Here is a 20,475-nt window from a genome sequence, read left to right as displayed (position 1 = left end):
GTCTCATGTAGATTCTTCTACTGATGTCTTTGTGACCCTTAATAACATAAAACATTCATAAAACATATCTACATACAGTTTACTGTGAGGTGGGATCTCTCTGTGGGAAGCAGTGCAGAGCACTTCTAATTATTTCTTCTTTTTCAGGACCCCCCCCAACCCCAAACCTAAGATTTCACCCAAAGAACCCTCAAGTCCAAGATGAACAAGTACAGCTGATCTGTGAGGCTTCTTTCCCATCATCCATTAACAGATACCGTTTCTACAAAAATGGAAAGGACCTGACAGATCGTTCAGGCCACAAGGAGAATGTCTTCACCATCTCTAATTACACCATGGCCTTTGAGGGCTGTTACTTCTGTCAGACCATCAGAATGGAATTTGAACAGGAGATTACATCCCCAGAGAGCTCCATGCAATTCCTGTCCTCGAAAGGTTAGATGTTCAAATGTAAAAATGTATAAGGAAATAATTCCCAAACTGTCCATGATATTGGATGAGCATTTTTCTGTCGCACCTTGCACAGCACCCACATCCAAGCATTCCTAGCCACTGCAGTACCATGGACAGAGACCCCTTCCTCATTGGATGCCAACACAGGCTCATGATTGGTGGGAGATTGAGACTCCTTGCATAAAAGTTGAATATCATCTCCTGCCTGTATAGACTCCCTACCCCTTATGCATGCATCATCAAGAAGCCTAGCTGTGCTCCTGATCCTTGACAAGAGGTTATATGCATATAATTTGCTCTGTGAACCAGCACATCTTCTGTCTCAGTATGTTTATGGTGCTTAGTGGCTGGGTGCCCTCTCTTTAATTCCGGAATATTAAAGCAATAAGGCATTTCTGGAGTTGAATTGTTATCACAGGATATCCCAACCAATACATTGTGTCACATATTATGGACTACAGAGAAGTGTCATTAAGAAGTAGTGGTACTAAAGAGACCACAATACTTTTAAACAGTGAATAAATGCATACTTTGTAAATGACTTATGTAGCAAGCAGCAATGTTTGTTTTCACATCTTGAGCACTGGGTTCTGGACATTCTGGGTGTGTCTTTTACACTGGCGACACACTTTATTCGAGCTTGGCTAGTTCCACGAATTCGGGTATACCCGGGTGTATTGAGGTTTGTGACTGTTTTCTGCCCGAGTACATTGAGTTATTTTCCAAGCAGGGATTGAAGCATTTTATTCCCGCTGGCTGCAATACTGCACAGTATATATATATAAACTGCATTACAATTCATGAATTTATGCCATCTGGTAGACACGCGAAGCATTGCAGCCTATTAAATCCTAATCATTATCATTTAACAGATCAGCCGCCCATCAGCCAGGCATGAACCCAGGCTGGGAAGGCAAATGCAACGGGGCTTGTCAGAGGTTAGGAGCGGCGCATTCCAGGTATCTGCCAGGTACATACCGGGTATTTGCTCGAATAAAGTGTGTCGGTGCAGTACCTATTCTTGGTAACTTAGACACTACATTGATGACATTTGCAATGTTTGACACAGTACCAAATGCCAGCAACAAAAGTGCATCAATTTTATACCGTTGTTAAAAGATGGATATTATTTATATATATGATCAATGTCCCGGGAGTGAGAAGTATTTTCTGGAGATGCACCATGGCCTTTAATCACATGATGCCAGTTTAGAGAGTGAACTGGTGTTAGACGTAATAGAATGATTGTTGTGAAGTGTGAGGTGAGCTGCACAAAGGGACTTTAATTGTAACCTGCTTATAAATCAGAATTTCTCTCTTATCTATAGAGACAGGTGGACGAGAATGTCAAAACCTGGATGGAGAAAGTGACAAATTTTTATCTCATCAAGGTACAAAGAATCAGAAAGTATTGACCTATTACCTACTGAGACATTTTCTCTACTGCAGAGTTTGAAATGGAGAAGAGACAGTGACAGATATGGCCTATTACTCTCCACTGCAGGGTGACATGGTGACAAATTAGACAAATGCACACTGAATGTGCCCCACTGCATGCATGGTGACATTGTGACCGCATTTCCGACTGCAGGCTAGTCAATGTAACACGGTTATATAAAAAAGAAAGGGTTATTATATAGGGCTCTGTGACAGTAACCTGAGTGTACCTCTTCCCTGACCTCCCATGCAGGAATCCTGCTGTACGGAAGTGTCCTTATTGGTAAAATCCTCGTCTTGATCTCTGTGCTGCTCATCTTTGGGATCCACATCATGCTGATGAGGTACCTACACACTCTCCATGCAGTGCCTTGCTCCCTTCTCCTTCTGCAGAGTATTACTCACTGACCCTTCCCTTTATGCAGAGCACCACTACCTGACCCTCTCCCTTCTGCAGATCATTACTCAATGAACCTGCAGAGGGGGTGAGAGTGACCCCACTCAATGAATCCTGCAGAGGATTACTCCCTTGCCTTGGCCTATCTGCAGAGCTCATTACTCCCTGAAACTGGCCCTCCCACAGAGCATTACTTTCTGGCCCTAAATACCAAACTATCTTCGCACTCCTGTTTGTAGACCATCACCCTTTAACATTTCCCACTTCTGCAGAGCAGGCGCCACTGTCTCTAATCTCCCCTTAACCTCTCCACTTGTTCAACACAATGCTCATACTGTAATTCACCCACAAAGCTGATATATTGACACATAATTATTATAATTGCACTATACACTTCAAACCTTTCTTGCACCCTGGGGATAGCTGGGAGTCATCTGCTCTTATATTCTTTTTTTCTGCAGAAAAATAAGCATTCCTGAGGCAGAAACTCAATGATGTAAATGTATGAAGGACAATCGTCTCATAACCCTACCACATGAAGTGCCACATGAGTCATCCTTAAGTACAGATTCCGACTGGGGCTGGTCTTTAATAATCACAGAGACATTCAGGACTGAAGGGCCCAATGCCTTTCCCCTTAACAAGATCCAGTGACTGGATATTTCAGTCTCCTCCTCTCACCTTGTGACCAAGTGTCCTTCTGAAAAATGCCAACCTCTGTTACTGAACTTTTATCTTCAATAAAGTGCCCAGAGGAAATGGGCTTCTCTATACATACTGTACGTGTGCAGCATCTGCTTTATTATTATGAAGACCCTTGTCTTTGCTAACCAGACCTGGAGGTATCAGCTCTGCTCCAGAGATTCCAGAGATATCTAACCCTACACTGCTCAGTGATATACTGTAACCCTAAGATCAATCCTAGAGGTACCAGACTCTATACAGCTATGCAAAACTGTACATAAGACTGCTCTCCTCCCTATAGAAGTTTGCTGCTGGTAAAAAGATAGGTCTTGTAACGGGAGACCAGCACTTTTAACACATTAATACCCGGATCCTTTGATTGAGCAAGGAGAAGAGGTAAAATAAATTGTGATTTATTTACAGAATTAACACACCCACACATTGATTTACAATTACACTCACACTCAAAACACACTTACTGGGACGGGGCAAATGAAAAATCTTGTTCCCAAAACGAAATCTTTGGAAATAGTCTCTGGGCACAATTTCCCAGGAGTGGGAGTTGTGCGCAAATAGAGCTGAAAACAGTCTTTGGACAGTGGCGCCTCTCGCAAACCGCTGTTACTCCGCCGGTGCTGCTTCCTTCGTTCTGCCGCTGTAGTATTGGATCTGGAACACTTAGGGCTTCATGCAGTAAGCACCGATAAGCCGTTTTTCGCAATTTTTTCGCCAAAATGCCTCTCCGATTCAATAAGCGCCGATAAACTGCCGAAACCCCCAAAAAATCAGCATTTTTTCTTGCCGAAAAAAATCTTTCGGCAGCCGGGTGCCGATAAGCCACTTTTCGGCACTTATCAGCACTTTTTGAAACGCGCTCAATTCTAGTAGCCCTGATCAGCTTTTCGCTGCTGATCGGCACTCTAGAATTGAGATTGTTACGCCAATCCGTCCCGCCAACTAAAGTTGGCAAGTTGCTGGTGGAGAAGCATCGGCAAGGGCGACACTTAGAAAAAAATAGCCTTTTTCCTGCCTGGGATTGATGCCGGGGGTCTCCGGAGCTGATACCTATTAATACCAGCACCGGACCCCCCCGGCATGCATCCGAGGAAGAAAAATGCATTTACAGCCCACTTCATTACCTTAGCGGCAAACAGCTGAGGCAATGAAAGGGTTAACCAGCCGTGCCAGGTTTATTGTGGGTTGCGGGGGTGGGCGAAGGGGGTATTTGGCCCTTGCCCTTGGTGGGTGTTTAGGGCTTGCGGGGGGGTTGTGGGTGGACTGAACCCCTTCATTACCTTAGAGGTTAATACCGCTACAGTCATGAAGGGGTTAACCCCTCCCGCAAAGCACCCGCAAGCCCTAAACACACACCGTTGGGGCTAATACCCACTTCACCCACCCCCGCTACCCACAAAAAAAAATACACACATAACAGCCCCACAATAAATAAATCAATATATATATATATTACATTACACCAACAACCCCTATACCCCCTAACATACAGTACATATATGAAATGTATGGGATGCACAGCAATGATACTATAGGCCAGCGGTGGCCCTCGGGTATTCCCCGCGGGCCTGCAGTACTAATTCTGTGGCCCCCATAAATAATTTAAAAAACACATAAATACTTATAAATAAATACCCCCCCCCCACCCCGTAACACATACAGTATAGTAATGGGCAAAATTGCTATTATCCACATACAGTGGCGGCCGAGCTGACTCTAATGCGGCTGCCCCTGCAGTTTAAAAATAGCGCGGGCGGCGCGCGGCTGTCTTCGGCCGAAAACCGCCATTAGAATAAGCTTAGCCGGGACAGTATGGATAATAGTGCATTTTCCCATTTAAAATACATAAAGCACAATAAATACAATAAATAAATATTGCACTCACCCTTGTCCGGCTGCCACGATGAAGGCCACCCTAATCTGCATCACCGTCCATGCCATCCTCCGATGCTGCAAAACATAAACAAGAATAACAAAAGCCAATGTAATGTACCCTAACCCCTTAATCACCTTAGCGGTCATTAACTGCTATAGTCATTAAGGGGTTAACCCACCCTCACCCACCACTCGGGAGGGCTATACACCCTCCCCACTAGCCCCCACGCGTGAGGCCTAACCACCCTCAACCACTACCCACCGGGAGGCCTACCCAACCTGGCTTGGGGACAATACCCCCTTCCCCCACCCCCGCTAGCCACAACAATCATTACTATATTTAATAAACAATACATAACCCACCCCCTGTGCCCCCCCATAAATACCTGATTTATTCTTTTACATACAGGGTTAATACCCCAGGCCCACGGGAGACCCCGGTGGCACTGCCGGGTGTCTGTAAGCCTCACAGTGGCCCAGCAAAAGGTTTCAAACAGGGTCTGGAGGCCTACGGGTGGTCCCCGGCAGGCACTGTGGTCCTCCAGTTGGTCTCCGCGGGTCACCATGGGCCCCAAATGGGGTCTCCACGGGTAGACCCGCAGGAGTCTGGGGGCTCCGGGTCAGCCCCACAGGTGTTTGAGGGTCCTCGGGTGGTTCCCACGGGGGTCTGGGGGCCCTTGGGTGGTCCTTACGGGTCCGCGGTGCCCCCACAGATGTGGGGCCACCGGTTCTTCCCCGCAGGTGTCCCCCGTGAAACTGGCAGCCTTGTACCCATGGAAAGTCTGAGGAGATCTCAGGTGGTCTCCAGAGGTCCCAGCAGACCTAAGGAACCAACTCTGTATTTAAAATAAATAAACCTCGTTCTATACATTTAAATAAATAAATACCCCCCCCCCCCCATCCCCCAAACACATACAGTACAGTAATGTGCAAAATAACCATTATCCAGATATGAGGGGGCAAAGTCCAATTCTTATCGGGTAGCAGTCCCGCCCGCTGGGGCTATCTCCGTTGCAGTCACTGCAATAACACCTCCGCTTGTGTCGGCGTGGTAAGTAGCTCAAAAGCACATGTGTGGAAATAAAGCCCCTTATAGCCGTCCGTCGATGCCAGTTCGTTTGAGGGATTGCAGACCGGAATGGATACACTTAGTGTATGCCAGCCACCAGGATTAAGGTAGGCTGGTTCCACAATTCGCAAATTATTTCCACACGTGCACTTGAGCTACTAACCACGCCGACACAAGCGGAGGTGTTATTGTAGTGACTGCAACGGAGACAGCCCCAGCGCGCGGTACTGCTACCCGATAAGAATTGGACTTTGTCCTCTTGCCTGATCTAATTTGAAGCCAGGAGACGAGGATATCGCTCAAGCCTGGATATGAATTAAGTTTTACTATATGTAAGTTTTTTTTTATTATTGTTGTCATATTATACCATCATACGCTTACCTCGGTGCGCACTTGTGCTTTTTGTCTTGGTTGCCTGGATCCACCAACGGAGTCTTCCGCCAGGGTCCTTCTTGGAGTGGGGGGAGACACTCCAAATCACAGGAGCAGCAAGAGGAAGGAGAGAAATTACTTTTCTGCATTCATAGGAAGCAAGAGCGCGGACTGAACACTTTGACTATTATCCAGATATGGATAATAGATTATTTGCCCATTATTAAACACATAAAACAGCATCAATCAATTAAATAAATGGACTTCTACTTACCCCCTGGCAATGAGATGCAGTCCGGTCATCAAACGGCTCAGTTGGCAAAAGAATACATTGACAATACTTTCAAAGAGACTTCCGATGACGTCAGCCAGCATGGTTGCTTGAGGGAAGAGCTCCCGAGACTCCCTGCCTAAAAGCAATTAAAACTAGCAAAAAAAACACTAAAGAGCTATAACAACCCCCAGAAGGAGGGAAAAAAATCGAAGAAATAACGGAAGAAACCTACCAGGAATAAGAACACGAACACCAGCATCCCCGAACTGTTCCGTCTGGTCTGTTCCCTGCGGCACCTGGAGGGATGAAGCTACGAGAAATACCCAGACACCATCACCACAGCCCTGGGTCGGCCGGACCTGAGAGCCACACGAGCACTCCTGATACCCAGCTATTCGTCTCCCCCCCGGCTGGAGGGGAGAGGTTCCCTCCACTTGGTTTGCTCCTGGCCTGTCCTCCCTGCTGCGGGCTCCCCTGATGCTCTCCCCGCCCTACCCCTCTACTACTAGACCTCTGGAGTCCGCTCCGGTCGGGAGAGCACCCTCGGTGGCCCTCCCCCCCTGCATTCGGGTCACGATCACCCAGCCATCCCTGCCCCTGGCCTTTGCTATCTCCCCCTTCCCCCCTCCCCCCCTGCCTGGCCCCCTACCTTGTCCATCGAAGCCCCGCTTCTCTCCCCGAGTCTAGAGAGTGGAGCCTGGGGGATACCGCTCTCCGAGCGGGCACCGGGCGTTCGGGGCTTCCAGGGGGGGGGTGTGGAGGGGTGTGCCTGAGGGGGCGATCTTACCTCCGACATCGGTCGGGAGGAACGCCGGAGAGAAACCAGATGCGCTATGTGTCCTCTCCGAGGGCGCAGACGGAAGAGCTTTCCCCATGGACCTCCGGGCGGTTCGGATGGCCCCAAGTAGAGGCCCCGCCCAATTTACAAGGAGGGGGAGATATCCTATCACCAGAGGCATGGACACCAATTCCGACCCTTAACTGTCAGGTCTGTTCCCCACTTAATACCACTCTGAGGGTTCATGTTTGCCGGGAAAAGAATCTCGGGGGCCTGCTGTTTTTTCCCCGGAGGTTGTTCCCGTCATTGTCCCCCCCCACCCCCCCTCTCCCCGGCTCTCAACCATTTTGTTTTCCCTGCGCCAGAGGGGAACAAGGTTCCTCTCATGGACAAACAATATCCAAGTGGAGATCGAGGCTTTTGGGAGAGGCCCTCTGTGGGAGGGAGGTAAATATAGGATATGGGAATATGGACTTAAACTTCATGTTTGTATATAGTTTTTACTGTTGCTGTTCCTAAAGTTTCCAATGATCCTGGCCCAGGCTGTCTTACATAATTAAAGGCTGTTTATTTGTATATATCCTTTTCTGATGTAAAACTAAAGCTAGAAAGGTATCTGTTGCAGAACGACATAACTGAACATAACTGACATGGCCCCTCTCCTCCCCTTCCTTCCCCCCCCCCCCCCCCCACACCCCACTGTCCCACCAAACCACTATAAAGGTTGAGATCCAAGAGATGAAAATACTCACTCTTCTTAAGAAAACCTAAATGGTTTTACTCACTATATAAATACGCAGGGGGTCAGGGACGTCTCCCTTGACCCATACCTGTGCGGACCACCTAGGAAGCTCTCACATGGGCAATAGGCCCAAACACCTTCTCACTAGAGTGAAGGAGGATACCAACACTGGGTTCATAAGGAACCCACTTTCCTCCCCTCACCCCCAGGCAACCATATCTATCACTAGAAGGACTCTAAAAACACAAAATAAAAACCGACATAAAAAGGGAACTAAGAAAAACGAGCCTCCACTCTGGGAAAGTGGATAAGCCCAAACGTGCTCACAAACACAGACATACATGGCGTCCCTAGATTCAATAAAATTAATATCTATGAATGTCAAGGGGCTCAACTCACACAGGAAAAGGAAACTAGCCCTTCAGGAGCTGAAAAAAACCAGGGGGATATACTTTTCCTCCAAGAAACACACGTTAACTCAAATTCCCCCCCAAACTCATTCAAACATTTATATCCCCAAGCATATTATGCTTCCTACTCCGTGAAAAAAAGAGGAGTAGCTATCCTGCTCAAAAATAATACTCCCTTTATAATGGAAAAAATAGTCAGAGACCCGGGAGGCAGGTTCCTTGTGATTCAGGGTTCCCTCTCAGGATCTCCTGTAACCCTATGTAATATATATGCCCCGAATGACCACCAACCTGAATTTTTGAAAGAGGTCCTGGAGGCTTTTGAACCGTCATCCCTCTCCTCATTGATTGTAGCAGGAGATTTCAATATGTCAAGTATCCCGGAATTGGATAAATCAGACCCACGGGAGCTGGACACTCCAAGACTATCCTCAAAGAAGCGAAGAAGTTTAAAGAAATAATGCAAAGTTTCTCGCTGATGGACATATGGAGAGCCCAGCACCCAGGTCAGCGGGACTATACGTTCTTCTTGGCCCCTCATCAGTCCTATTCGGGGATTGATTATTTCTTAGGTACTAAAAATATTCTCCAGGCATCCGTCCAGTCAAACATAGGATCTATATCCTGGTCAGACCATGCCTCTATCGAATTAGCGCTCTCCCTGCCCTTTAGCAAAAACGGTTAATATCCCTGGAAATTAAATGACTCTCTGTTAAATTCGCAAGAAACAGAGAGTGTAATTAAACAAAAACTCAAAGAATATTTCCGATTAAACAAAGTCTCAGTGTCTTCCCCGGCAACGCTCTGGGAGGCACACAAGGCCTCAATTAGAGGGGACCTCATCTCTATCGCTGCATATAAAAAAAAAGAAAAAAACAAACAATATAAAGAGGCAGCGGACAATTTGTCCAATATCGAACAAAAGCACAAACAGAATCCCTCAAAAAAACTATATAAACTATTAGAAAAAGCTCAACTGGAACTCAAAAAAATACAAATAGATGAGGTAGAGAGAGCGCTAAGGTGGACAAACCAACAGTTCTACGATAAGGGCAATAAGGCTGACAGACTTCTCGCCAACAAATTAAGAGGTCTGAGAGTTGAATCTCAAATCCCAGCAATCCGTACCAAAACAGGAGCAACAACATATAAAGATAAAGAAATAGCGGGAAAAAAATCAAATTTCTATACTAAACTTTACAAGAATCTAACGTACAGGGTCTGAGGCAATATCCAAATATCTTGCACAATGCAATCTTCCAAAGCTCTCAGAGGCAGGCACGCAGACATTAAATAAAAGAATCTGTCAGGAAGAACTTGCAGAAGTAATAAGCCAACTTAAAACTAATAAAACACCAGGCCCAGGCGGCTTTTCCAACCTGTACTACAAAAAGTTCAGAGCGGTGCTGTCCCCGTTTATCCTTGAGATGTTTAACACTTTTCTGGAAGGTGAGGAAATTCCGACCTCACTCTCAATGACCAACCTAGCGATTATCCCTAAAGAGGGCAGAGATCCTCTTCAATGTGGGAGTTATAGACCTATATCACTGTTAAACTCAGATTTGAAAATCTTCAGCAAAATTTTAGCGAATAGACTAACCCCAATCCTCCCTAAACTCATACATTCGGACCAAGTGGGCTTTGTCTCGGGCAGACAAGCCTCGGACAATACCCAATAGGTTATAGATATTGTGGACCATGTGCACCTGACCGGAACGAAGGCGATTCTATTAAGCTTAGACACTGAAAAAGCATTTGATAGAATAAAGTGGGCATTTTTAGATCAGACAATGTTAAAATTTGGTTTCTCAGACCCATTCCTGGAGGGCGTTAGAGCCCTCTACAGGACGCCCACTGCCTATGTTAAACTTCCAGGAGGAGACTCGGACCCCATCAAAATTAAAAATGGTACTAGACAAGGATGCCCACTGTCCCCCTTCCTCTTCGCATTATTGATCGAACCCCTGGCGGCAATAATCAGAGATGATATAAATATCCAGGGTATCCAGATAGGAGAAACAAACTGCAAGATCTTACTATTTGCAGACGATATAATACTATCGCTAGCCAAGCCACTGATATCTCTACCAAATTTGCAATCTCGACTAGACCAATTTGGACAGGTCTCAGGATAGAAAATAAACAATGACAAATCTGAAGCTCTAAATTTATCGCTCCCCGCCCAAGAGGTTAAGCTCTTACAAGCAAACTATCCTGGATCGGAAGGATAACAGCAGTAAAAATGAATATCTCACCTAGTAAAAGTAAGATGATAGGTGGTCACTACGAAATGGAACTTGGCCAAACTTGAAATACTAAAATCAGCTTTATTAGATCCACATGCTGCACATCACAGAAGAAAAAGCACTCTGACGCGGGGGGAGAATGCTAAAAAGGTTGGAGGAGATTTTAAAATAGGATGGAGGGGGGAGGGGAATGAAACAGATAATGAACTAAATGGAATAGAGGAGGATACAAGGTGGGGCAAGTACGAGATTGACAAGCAGTGAGACACCCATAGTAAATACAGATAATACTAGAAAACTTCTAAAGACTAAACCAAGTGGGCGCAGAAAGGAAGGAGCAGATAAGATAATAGTACAGGCTGAAAAAAAACTTAAATGCATGCTTGCTAATGCAGGAAGCCTGACATATAAAATGGGGGAGCTTGAATTAATAGCTGCAAGGGAGCAGTATGATATCATAGGCATTACTGAAACATGGTGGGATGAAACTCATGACTGGACATTTAATTTAGAGGGTTATTCTCTTTTTCGGAAGGATCGAACAAATAGAAGGGGAGGTGGAGTATGTCTATATGTTAAACCAGATCTAAAACCTATTATAAGGGATGATGTTTATGAAGGGAATGATGAAAATGTAGAGACCTTGTGGATAGAAATTAGCAGTGGAGGTAAAAGTATAAAGAAAATGTTTGTGGGAATATGCTATAAACCACCAAATATCTGTGAGATTGAGGAAGCTAAAATACTTTTGCAAATGGAGAAGGCATCAAAACTGGGTCATGTTTGCATAATGGGGGATTTTAATTATCCAGACATAGACTGGGGCAATGAGATTAGCGTTACAACAAAAGGAAACAGGTTTTTGGGGGTGCTTAAAGATAATTATATGACCAAAATAATTACGGAACCAACCAGGAGAGGGGCAATACTGGATTTGGTCATATCAAACAATATAGAAGTAATAACAAATATTCAAGTCCTGGAACATTTGGGTAACCGTGATCATAATATGGTCTCATTTGAAATAAATTATCAAAAAATAGATTTCTTGGGTTCAACAAAGACCTTAAACTTTAGTAAGGCAGATTTTAATAAACTGAGGTCTAATCTAGTAGTAATACAATGGGATGATGTTTTTGCAGGGAAAAATGTAGAAGATAAATGGGCAGTCTTTAAAACATTGTTAGAAAAGCACACTTATCAGTGTATACCCTTGGGTAATAAGTATAAAAGAAATAAGTCAAAACCAATGTGGCTAAATAAACAGGTAGGGGAGGAAATGGACAAGAAGAGGAAGGCGTTCAGATTCTTTAAGTCAGAAGGGACAGAGACATTGTATCAGAATGATAAGGAATGTAACAAAAATTGCAAAAGGGCAATCAAATTAGCATAAATGGATAATGAAAAAAGGATTGCAATAGAAAGTAAGGTCAACCCTAAAAAGTTCTTTAAGTACCTTAATAACAAAAAAATGAGAAAATAAAATATAGGACCCTTTCAGTGTGAGATAGGCAGGCAGATTATTGGAGATAAGGAAAAAGCAGAGGTATTAAACAAATTCTTTGCCTCTGTGTTTACCAGGGAAGAATCAAGTTCAATAGTAGTGCCGCAGGAGGAAGTCACAACCTCCATACTAATGAACAATTGGTTAACTGAGGAAGAATTTTATAAGCGACTTGAAAAAATTAAAGTAAATAAGGCACCTGGCCCCGATGGTATATATCCAAGAGTTCTCAAGGAGTTAAGCTCAGTAATAGCAAAACCATTATATTTAATATTCAAGGACTCCATTTCCACAAGCTCAGTACCACAAGATTGGCATAAAGCAGATGTGGTGCCTATATTTAAAAAGGGAGCTAGATCACAACCGGGAAATTACAGACCTGTAAGCCTGACTTCAATAGTAAGGAAACTACTTGAAGGTTTAATACGGGATAACATTCAGGAATACTTAATGGAAAACAAAATTATTAGTAATAGTCAGCATGGATTTATGAAGGATAGATCTTGCCAAACTAACCTTATTTGTTTCTTTGAGGAGGTAAGTAGGAATTTAGACCAGGGTAATGCTGTTGATGTGGTCTACTTAGATTTTACAAAGGCTTTTAATACGGTTTCACACAAGAGGTTGGTGTACAAAATAAAGAAAATTGGACTCAGTAATAATATATGCACCTGGATTGAAAACTGGTTAAAGGACTGACAACAGAGGGTTGTCATAAATGGAACTTTTTCAGGTTGGGCTAAAGTCGTGAGTGGAGTACCTCAGGGATCGGTAGTGGGACCCCTGCTTTTTAACTTGTTTATTAATGACCTTGAGGTTGGGATCGAGAGCAAAGTCTCCATCTTTGCTGATGATACTAAATTGTGTAAGGTAATAGAATCAGAGCAGGATGTAATTTCTCTTCAGAAGGACTTGGAGACTGGAAACGTGGGCAGGTAAATGGCAAATGAGGTTTAAACAGACAAATGTGTCACGGTTGTGCTCGCCACAAACCTGGGTCGGACTGCGTGGCTGAGGTGGGGTTGTAAAAGCACCGACCTTAGACCTCGCAGGCTGATCCGAATTGCGCAGTTCATAGTCGTACGCAGCAGGGTCGGGACTGGAGAAGGCAGCATCGTCAGTGTACAAGCCATGGTCAGGATCGGAGACATCAGGGTAAACATTGTTCAAGCAGGAGTTCGGCAACATGTAGTCAGGAGTTCCCCGCTTCAGCTTAGGAGCGTGAGCGCGGGAGTAGCCTCTGCGCATGCGGCGACCATGGCCCATGGTACTGGTCTCAGGAAAGGATAGGCAGACTAGAGAGGGCACACCGCCTGGCTGTACTGGTAAACCAGTGCTTCAGCGCAAGAGTCCTGAGCGGGCTGGAGAATCCTCCGCTTCAGCACAGGAAAAGACCTCTGCGTGAAAATAGCAGCAGGCCTCAGGAAAGCAGGCCTCTACGAGAGAGTAGTAACTGGCCTCAGGAAACCAGGAAGCTGAAGTATGCTGGGAATGAATGCTTCAGCACAGGAACAAGAACTAGGACAAAACAGAGTAGTAACGAGATAACAAGCCAGGGGCTTGTGGCAGAACACTCGGTGACATCCAGGAAGGACTATGCTCGGCAGAGAATGATTGTGGGGGATGCAGTACTTAAAGGCCAGTGGGCCAATCCCCGGAGGAGAGTGTGAAGGCACTGCTCCAATGAGTGAGTACAAGGCTAGGTTGCAGTGATAGCTTGCACAGCTGCAGTAGATACCAGAGGGAGTGTTCCAGGACTGCACAGGTCTGTGAGGCAAGGTAAGCAGTAAACTGAGCTGTGGATTCCTTACAAAATGTAAGGTTATGCATTTGGGATGCAAGAATAAAAAGGCGACTTACAAATTAAATGGAGATTTATTGGGGGAATCCTTGATGGAGAAGGATTTAGGAGTGCTTGTAGACTGCAGGCTTAGCAATAGTGCCCAATGTCATGCAGTAGCTGCAAAGGCAAACAAGATCTTATCTTGCATCAAACGGGCAATGGATGGAAGGGAAGTAGACATAATTATGCCCCTTTACAAAGCATTAGTAAGACCACACCTTGAATATGGAGTACAATTTTGGGCACCAATCCTAAGAAAAGACATTATGGAACTAGAGAGAGTGCAGAGAAGAGCCCCCAAATTAATAAAGGGGATGGACAATCTAACTTATGAGGAGAGGCTAGCTAAATTAGATTTATTTACATTAGAAAAGAGGCGTCTAAGAGGGGATATAACCCTGGTCCCTAGACTAAAATACTTATAAAACTGGAAAAATTCCTTCAAAAAACTTATAAATGCCAAGTAGACAGACACCGACCCCCCCCCCCATCCCCCCCTCTTAGACTCAAGATTGGTTCACAAAACTGCCATAGTTCTCGATCTGTACTTAGTTCAGTTCCCCTGCAGCAAGGGATTCTGAGAAATTACATGCAAATGTGGGTGGGTTTTCTGGCTCTGCATCTTAACCTTGGCTGTGCTCAAAGATGTGACCATACAGCAAGCTTAAGCCTATAGGGAACTATGTTAAAAATGGGTTTGAAGCAAAAGGTGACACTGTGTGCCCATTTGCATGTCATTTCCCAGAATCCCTTGCTGCAGTGGAAGTGCTGTGTGCTGGGTGATAATGGTGAAAGGCGGGGTTGCAGACCTGTCTAAGACATGCACATGAGCATACAGTAATATTTCCATTTGCTATATGCTTTGCTGTGGAAGGCTTTTGTCACTTTTTTTACCCACCATAACTTAACTAAGTGTATATATATATATATATATATATATATATACAGTGTTCGACAAATCACCCAAAAATCTACTCGCCCACCCAAAAAATCTACTCGCCCATAGCCAGGCCCCTAGCCCCACCCCTAGCTCCGCCCCTAGCTCCGCCCCTAGCTCCGCCCCATTACAAATTTAATAAATTCAGAACTAATAAGATTAGTTTTTGACATACGTTTATTTTATTTATACAGAAACAGAAAGAAGTGGAATTATTTTTGTACAGTCAACATAAATTAAGTTGCGCTATGTGCATGGCCCTTCACATGACGCTTTTTGCTTGAAAAATACCAGTTATCAATGGCACAGTCTGGTTGGAACAAATCAATTGGTGGTCCATTAATTGATATTGTCAAGAGATCACCTAAACTTGAAGTCTGTAGTTTGGATCTTTTTTTGGATTTAATTGAATTCATGACGCTGAAACCCCTTTCGCATGATGCTGTTGATGTGGGAAGGACTGCAATAATAGAAAGCAACTTAATGAATAACGGAAACCTGTCCTTTTGTGATTGTGTTGATTTCAGAATATCCTCTAGCTTCAAATGCTTACATAAAACTTTAATTTCATACCATTCAGAAAGAATAGCTTCTGTTACATTTGCTAGGGGATCTTCAGATATCAAATGATGAAAGTGAATAGTGAGCACCTTCATCTCAGATTCACCATAATGTATTAGATCAGTACCAGACGGCCACGAAACCGGATCAAAAATGGAACAGGCACCATATACTTTGCAGCAATTGTCCAAAAATCTTTCCTTTAAACATTTTCTGCCTGCTTTAATTAATGCATTTCTGTCTTGTTCATACTCCAACTTTCCCTGCGGTACAGTAGGTCATATAATTCAACTTCTTGAAATTTTCCAGACATAGATATATTGTCTAGAAATGTTTTCTCTACCTCACCTACCGTATGTCCCAATTTCTCTAGTGAAAACAATGTTTGCTCTACATGCAATTTAACATTGCTCAGTAGCAGACTCTCTCGCTGGAAAATTAGGGACAACTTTTTCAAAATTGGAAGAAAATCAAGTAAGAAATGTACGGTTACTAAGAACCTAAATTTTTGGAGCATCTTCAGAAATCCCTTGCACTGGTTGGATTCCACTGTATTTCGAGATTGTACAATAGCTTTCATATGAAGAACACATGACTTCCAATCAGCAACAAAAGATTTGAGAGCTCCAATTTTGCTTGCGACCCATCGAATTTGATTAATATGTTTAACTTTTAAAATTGTAGCAGACAAAGATGTAGCAACTTTTTCAAGTTCATTTTGCCTTTTGGGCGAACTTCCATAAAATTTAAAAAGCCCAATCAGAACATCGTCTACTTTGGAAATGTAAGTAGCATCTTTCACAGATTTCAGCACACATAACTGTAATTTATGAGCTACACAGTGCACAGAAATCAAATGTTTCACATCATGTTTCACTTTTGCTGCAAGTCCATTAACACTGCCTAACATGCTTGCAGCTCCATCTGTCCCTAAGCCTACCAACTGCTCACTGTTTCGCCAGTGAAGACCATATTTAAGTAACTCTTCTTGAAGTGCATCAAAATATCCTTGGCCAGTACCAATTTGTAATGGAACTATGCTTAAATTTTTTTCCTTAATGCAGCCGTCCTTACAATATTTCATATACATTATAAGTTGTTCTGTTGTTGATTTATCAGTGGAACCATCCAGTAATACACTGAAGAATGAACTACTTTTAACTTCAGCAACAATGTCATTTCTTATTGTTTCGGCAATAAATTTGATAAATTCTGCACACCGCTTATCGTTACTATATTGTTCGAGAACATGAACGCCAAGCTTGCGTGTATAATTTAACAGATCTTTTATGTCGCTGAATGGTTTATTGGTTTTAGCTATATAATAAGCAGAATTGAAAACAACACACATTTGTTGAAACATTTCCTTCTCCATCTTTTTTACACATAGCCCCATTGGTGTGCTTTCTGGATTTTTTTGTGCACTCCAAATTTTGGCAAACTTGATACAGTATGTAAAGAAGACTTTCCATGATATTTGAAAGTTTCTAATTTAAATGGTGCATTGAAAATGTGTCGTATGTGTGTAGGCGGAGATACGTCAGTCTTATGAGCAACATTCGAACAGATAATACATGATGCAACATCTGATTCCTTGTTATATTCTAACCATGTGAAATCTTTGAGCCAACTGTCTTGAAAAATTCTTCTTTTGTGGATTAACTTTGTTGCTATCGGAGTGTCTTGATCTGGAGGAGTATCTTCTACAGTCTCTGTATGGTTAACACGCTGTGATGGTCCCTGGTTTTTATCTCCAAAAAACATGAGGAGTGAAGTCTGTCTTGTCTTGTTGCTCATCTTTGCAGATGTTGGTTCCAGGCAGACAGTGGGTGCTGGAAGGCAGATGTTGGGTCCAGGCTGATTGGTGCGACCAGGCTGATACCTAAAATGTAAAAAAAGATCTTTCAATTTGTAAAGATGGAATGATTGGCAAACAGTGTGAAGTCAGTATACTGTATGGAACACTTACGTGAAGCCAAAATCAGTGCAGGCAGAGGATGGGCGTTGGAAGGCAGATGGTGGGTCCAGGCTGATATCTAAAATGTGGATCAGAACACAGCAACTATTTGCCTCCTTCCCCCTCCAGAGTACAGTACTAGATCGGCATGTAACAGCACGGACTGTGAAGCTTGCTAACATGCAATATAAATGACAGTAAACTCTCACAAACCACCCCACTCCTCCACCCAGAGATAAAGAAATCAAAACACTTAGTGAAGGCATTTTAAATCTTTATAGCAAAGGCGTGTGTGTGATCAGATGATACGGCGCAGTGGGTGAAGTCTCCCACCCCCCTCCGCACAGATTATTCACAGTATGGTCACGTGATAAATTGTCTCTACAAGCGCTGGGCTTCGGTGAGTGTCGCACAAGCATAGCCTTCATTATTTGCTTTCATTACATAGCACGCTCAGCGGCACTGTTCCCGCAGCGTTAAGATCAGGGAGGGGTGGTGGGTGTGTGAGCTGCACCACAGTGAAGCCAATTCTTGGATAATGGGAAACTATTGTGCTTCTTCGTATTAACCAAATGCAGACAGGTTTGCGAATATAAGTGACTATCAGCAAATACACACAAATGCAGCCGTTCCCTACCTGTCTTCTGAGTTAGGGGGGATTCTGAGTATCTTGGTAGAAGCTTTCTAATCAGATCTGGAACAAAGAAAGTTAGAAATTATTTTAAAACCTCAATACATTCTTATGTGTAGACCGCTGACTACTTGTTTGACTGGGTGACTGACTGAGTGACAGGGTGAGTGATTGACAGGGTGAGTGACTGACTGGGTAACTGACTGAATGGGTGAGTGGGTGAGTGACTGACTGACTGGGTTACTGACTGGGTGAGTGACTGACTGGGTGAGTGAGTGACTGACTGAGTGACTGGGTGTGTGTGACTGGCTGACTGGGTGAGTGACTGGGTGTGTGTGACTGGGTAACTGGCTGAGTGACTGAATTGGTGACTGACTGAGTGACAGGGTGAGTGACTGACTGGGTAACTGACTGACTGGGTGAGTGACTGACTGGGTGAGTGACTGACTGGGTGAGTGAGTGACTGACTGGGTGAGTGAGTGACTGACTGGGTGACTGGGTGTGTGTGACTGGCTGGGTGTGTGTGACTGGGTAACTGGCTGAGTGACTGAATGGGTGACTGACTGAGTGACAGGGTGAGTGACTGACTGGGTAACTGACTGACTGGGTGAGTGACTGAATGGGTGAGTGGGTGAGTGACTGAATGGGTGAGTGGGTGAGTGACTGACTGAGTGACAGGGTGAGTGACTGACTGAGTGACAGGGTGAGTGACTGAGTGACAGGGCGAGTGACTGACTGAGTGACAGGGTGAGTGACTGACTGGGTGACAGGGTTTCTGACTGACTGGGTGAGTGGCTGACTGAGTGACAGGGTGAGTGACTGACTAGGTTACTGACTGTGACTGGGTGAGTGACTGACTGACTGAGTGACTGACTGAGTGACTGACTGAGTGACTGACTGACTGAGTGACTGACTGACTGAGTGACTGACTGAGTGACTGACTGAGTGACTGGGTTACTGACTGACTGGGTTACTGACTGACTGGGTTACTGACTGACTGGGTTACTGACTGACTGACTGGGTGTAGAATGGGACAAATACATTAGGAATAACTGTAGACAGCATAAGAAATTGTTACAATCAACCAAAACAATGTTTTATTTAGCAGTGTATGCGGCCGGGAGCACCACCCCTTTGGCACCTCCCGTCCGGCGGCCCCCCTCCCCCAAAGACCCTCTTTATAGTTTTAATTATAACCTGCCTTTTTATTTTTTGGGTGGGCTAAAATCCTAACTGAGAAAGGCTGGGCAGGCCGGCATTTCCCCCCCCCCCCCCCCCCCCCACCCCATACCTCACTCGGGCGTCGTGGAAGCTTTGTGGAGGTGGCAGGGTGGGTGGGAGTCACGTCCCCAGCGGGCTCCCCATGGGACAGTCAGCCCCGCCATGGGCACCACTGCCCTGTTCCCCTCGGCGGAAGCTAGTGGTCGGGGGTGCAGACCGGCATATCCCTCCCCCCCCCCCCCCCCACACCTCATGCGGCGGCTGCGCCATCATGAAGATAGCTGGGCTTAGTGTAATCTTTGGGGAGGCGGCAGGGTGGGGGGGAGGCACACTGTCCCATGCACACACACCCATGCATACACACACACCCATGCATACACAAACACCCATACACACACACACACACCCACACAACCATGCACACACACACACACACACACACCCTTGCACACACACCCATGCCCACACCCATGCACACACACACACACACACACACACACACACATGCCCACACGCATGCCCACACACACATACACCCATGCATACACAAACACACACACACCCATGCACACACACACACACAAACACATGCCCACAACCATAAACACACACATATACACACACACACACCCGTGCATACACAAACACCCATACACACACACAACCATGCACACACACACACACACACACACACACACACACACACACACACACACACACACACACACACACACACCCTTGCACACACACACACACACACACACCCATGCCCACAGACACACAGACACACCCATGCACACACACACCCATGCACACACACACATGCCCACACCCATGCACACACACACCCATGCACACACACACATACACCCATGCATACACAAACACACACCCATGCACACACACACACACACACCAATGCATACACACACGGGACGCCGTGACAGGCCGAGAAGGGGGGACACCCCCACTGCAATCTGCTGGCCCGCGGACCACGTGACAGGCCGAGAAGGGGGGACACCCCCACTGCAATCTGCTGGCCTGCGGACCACGTGACAGGCCGAGAAGG

At 45.0% G+C, this 20,475-nt stretch overlaps 1 protein-coding gene and 1 long non-coding RNA gene across 6 annotated transcripts in view; one reads left to right on the top strand and one right to left on the bottom strand.

Annotated features, from left to right (window-relative positions):
- Window positions 1-3,064, top strand: part of LOC142465177 (Fc receptor-like protein 5) — a 47,819-nt gene extending 44,755 nt beyond the window's left edge. For all 5 annotated transcript variants that reach the window (XM_075569146.1, XM_075569145.1, XM_075569147.1 and 2 more), the window contains 4 exons: window positions 148-435; window positions 1,782-1,844; window positions 2,144-2,234; window positions 2,749-3,064. In XM_075569146.1, the coding sequence (XP_075425261.1) occupies window positions 148-435; window positions 1,782-1,844; window positions 2,144-2,234; window positions 2,749-2,782 (476 nt within the window). In that variant the 3' untranslated portion in view covers window positions 2,783-3,064. The remainder of the gene's footprint in view (window positions 1-147; window positions 436-1,781; window positions 1,845-2,143; window positions 2,235-2,748) is intronic.
- Window positions 3,065-15,217: 12,153 nt separating this feature from the next.
- LOC142464554 (uncharacterized) lies at window positions 15,218-18,315 on the bottom strand. Its single transcript, XR_012787687.1, has 3 exons — window positions 18,192-18,315; window positions 17,567-17,633; window positions 15,218-17,479 (listed from the first exon to the last, which is right to left on the bottom strand). It is a non-coding gene; the product is annotated as an uncharacterized LOC142464554 (long non-coding RNA).
- Between the last annotated feature and the right edge of the window lie 2,160 nt (window positions 18,316-20,475).

This window comes from Ascaphus truei, chromosome 13, assembly GCF_040206685.1.
Source record: "Ascaphus truei isolate aAscTru1 chromosome 13, aAscTru1.hap1, whole genome shotgun sequence".
NCBI lineage: Eukaryota > Metazoa > Chordata > Amphibia > Anura > Ascaphidae > Ascaphus > Ascaphus truei.
The sequence above is the reverse complement of the archived record's forward strand: the minus strand, read 5'-3'. Positions and strand labels throughout refer to the sequence as shown.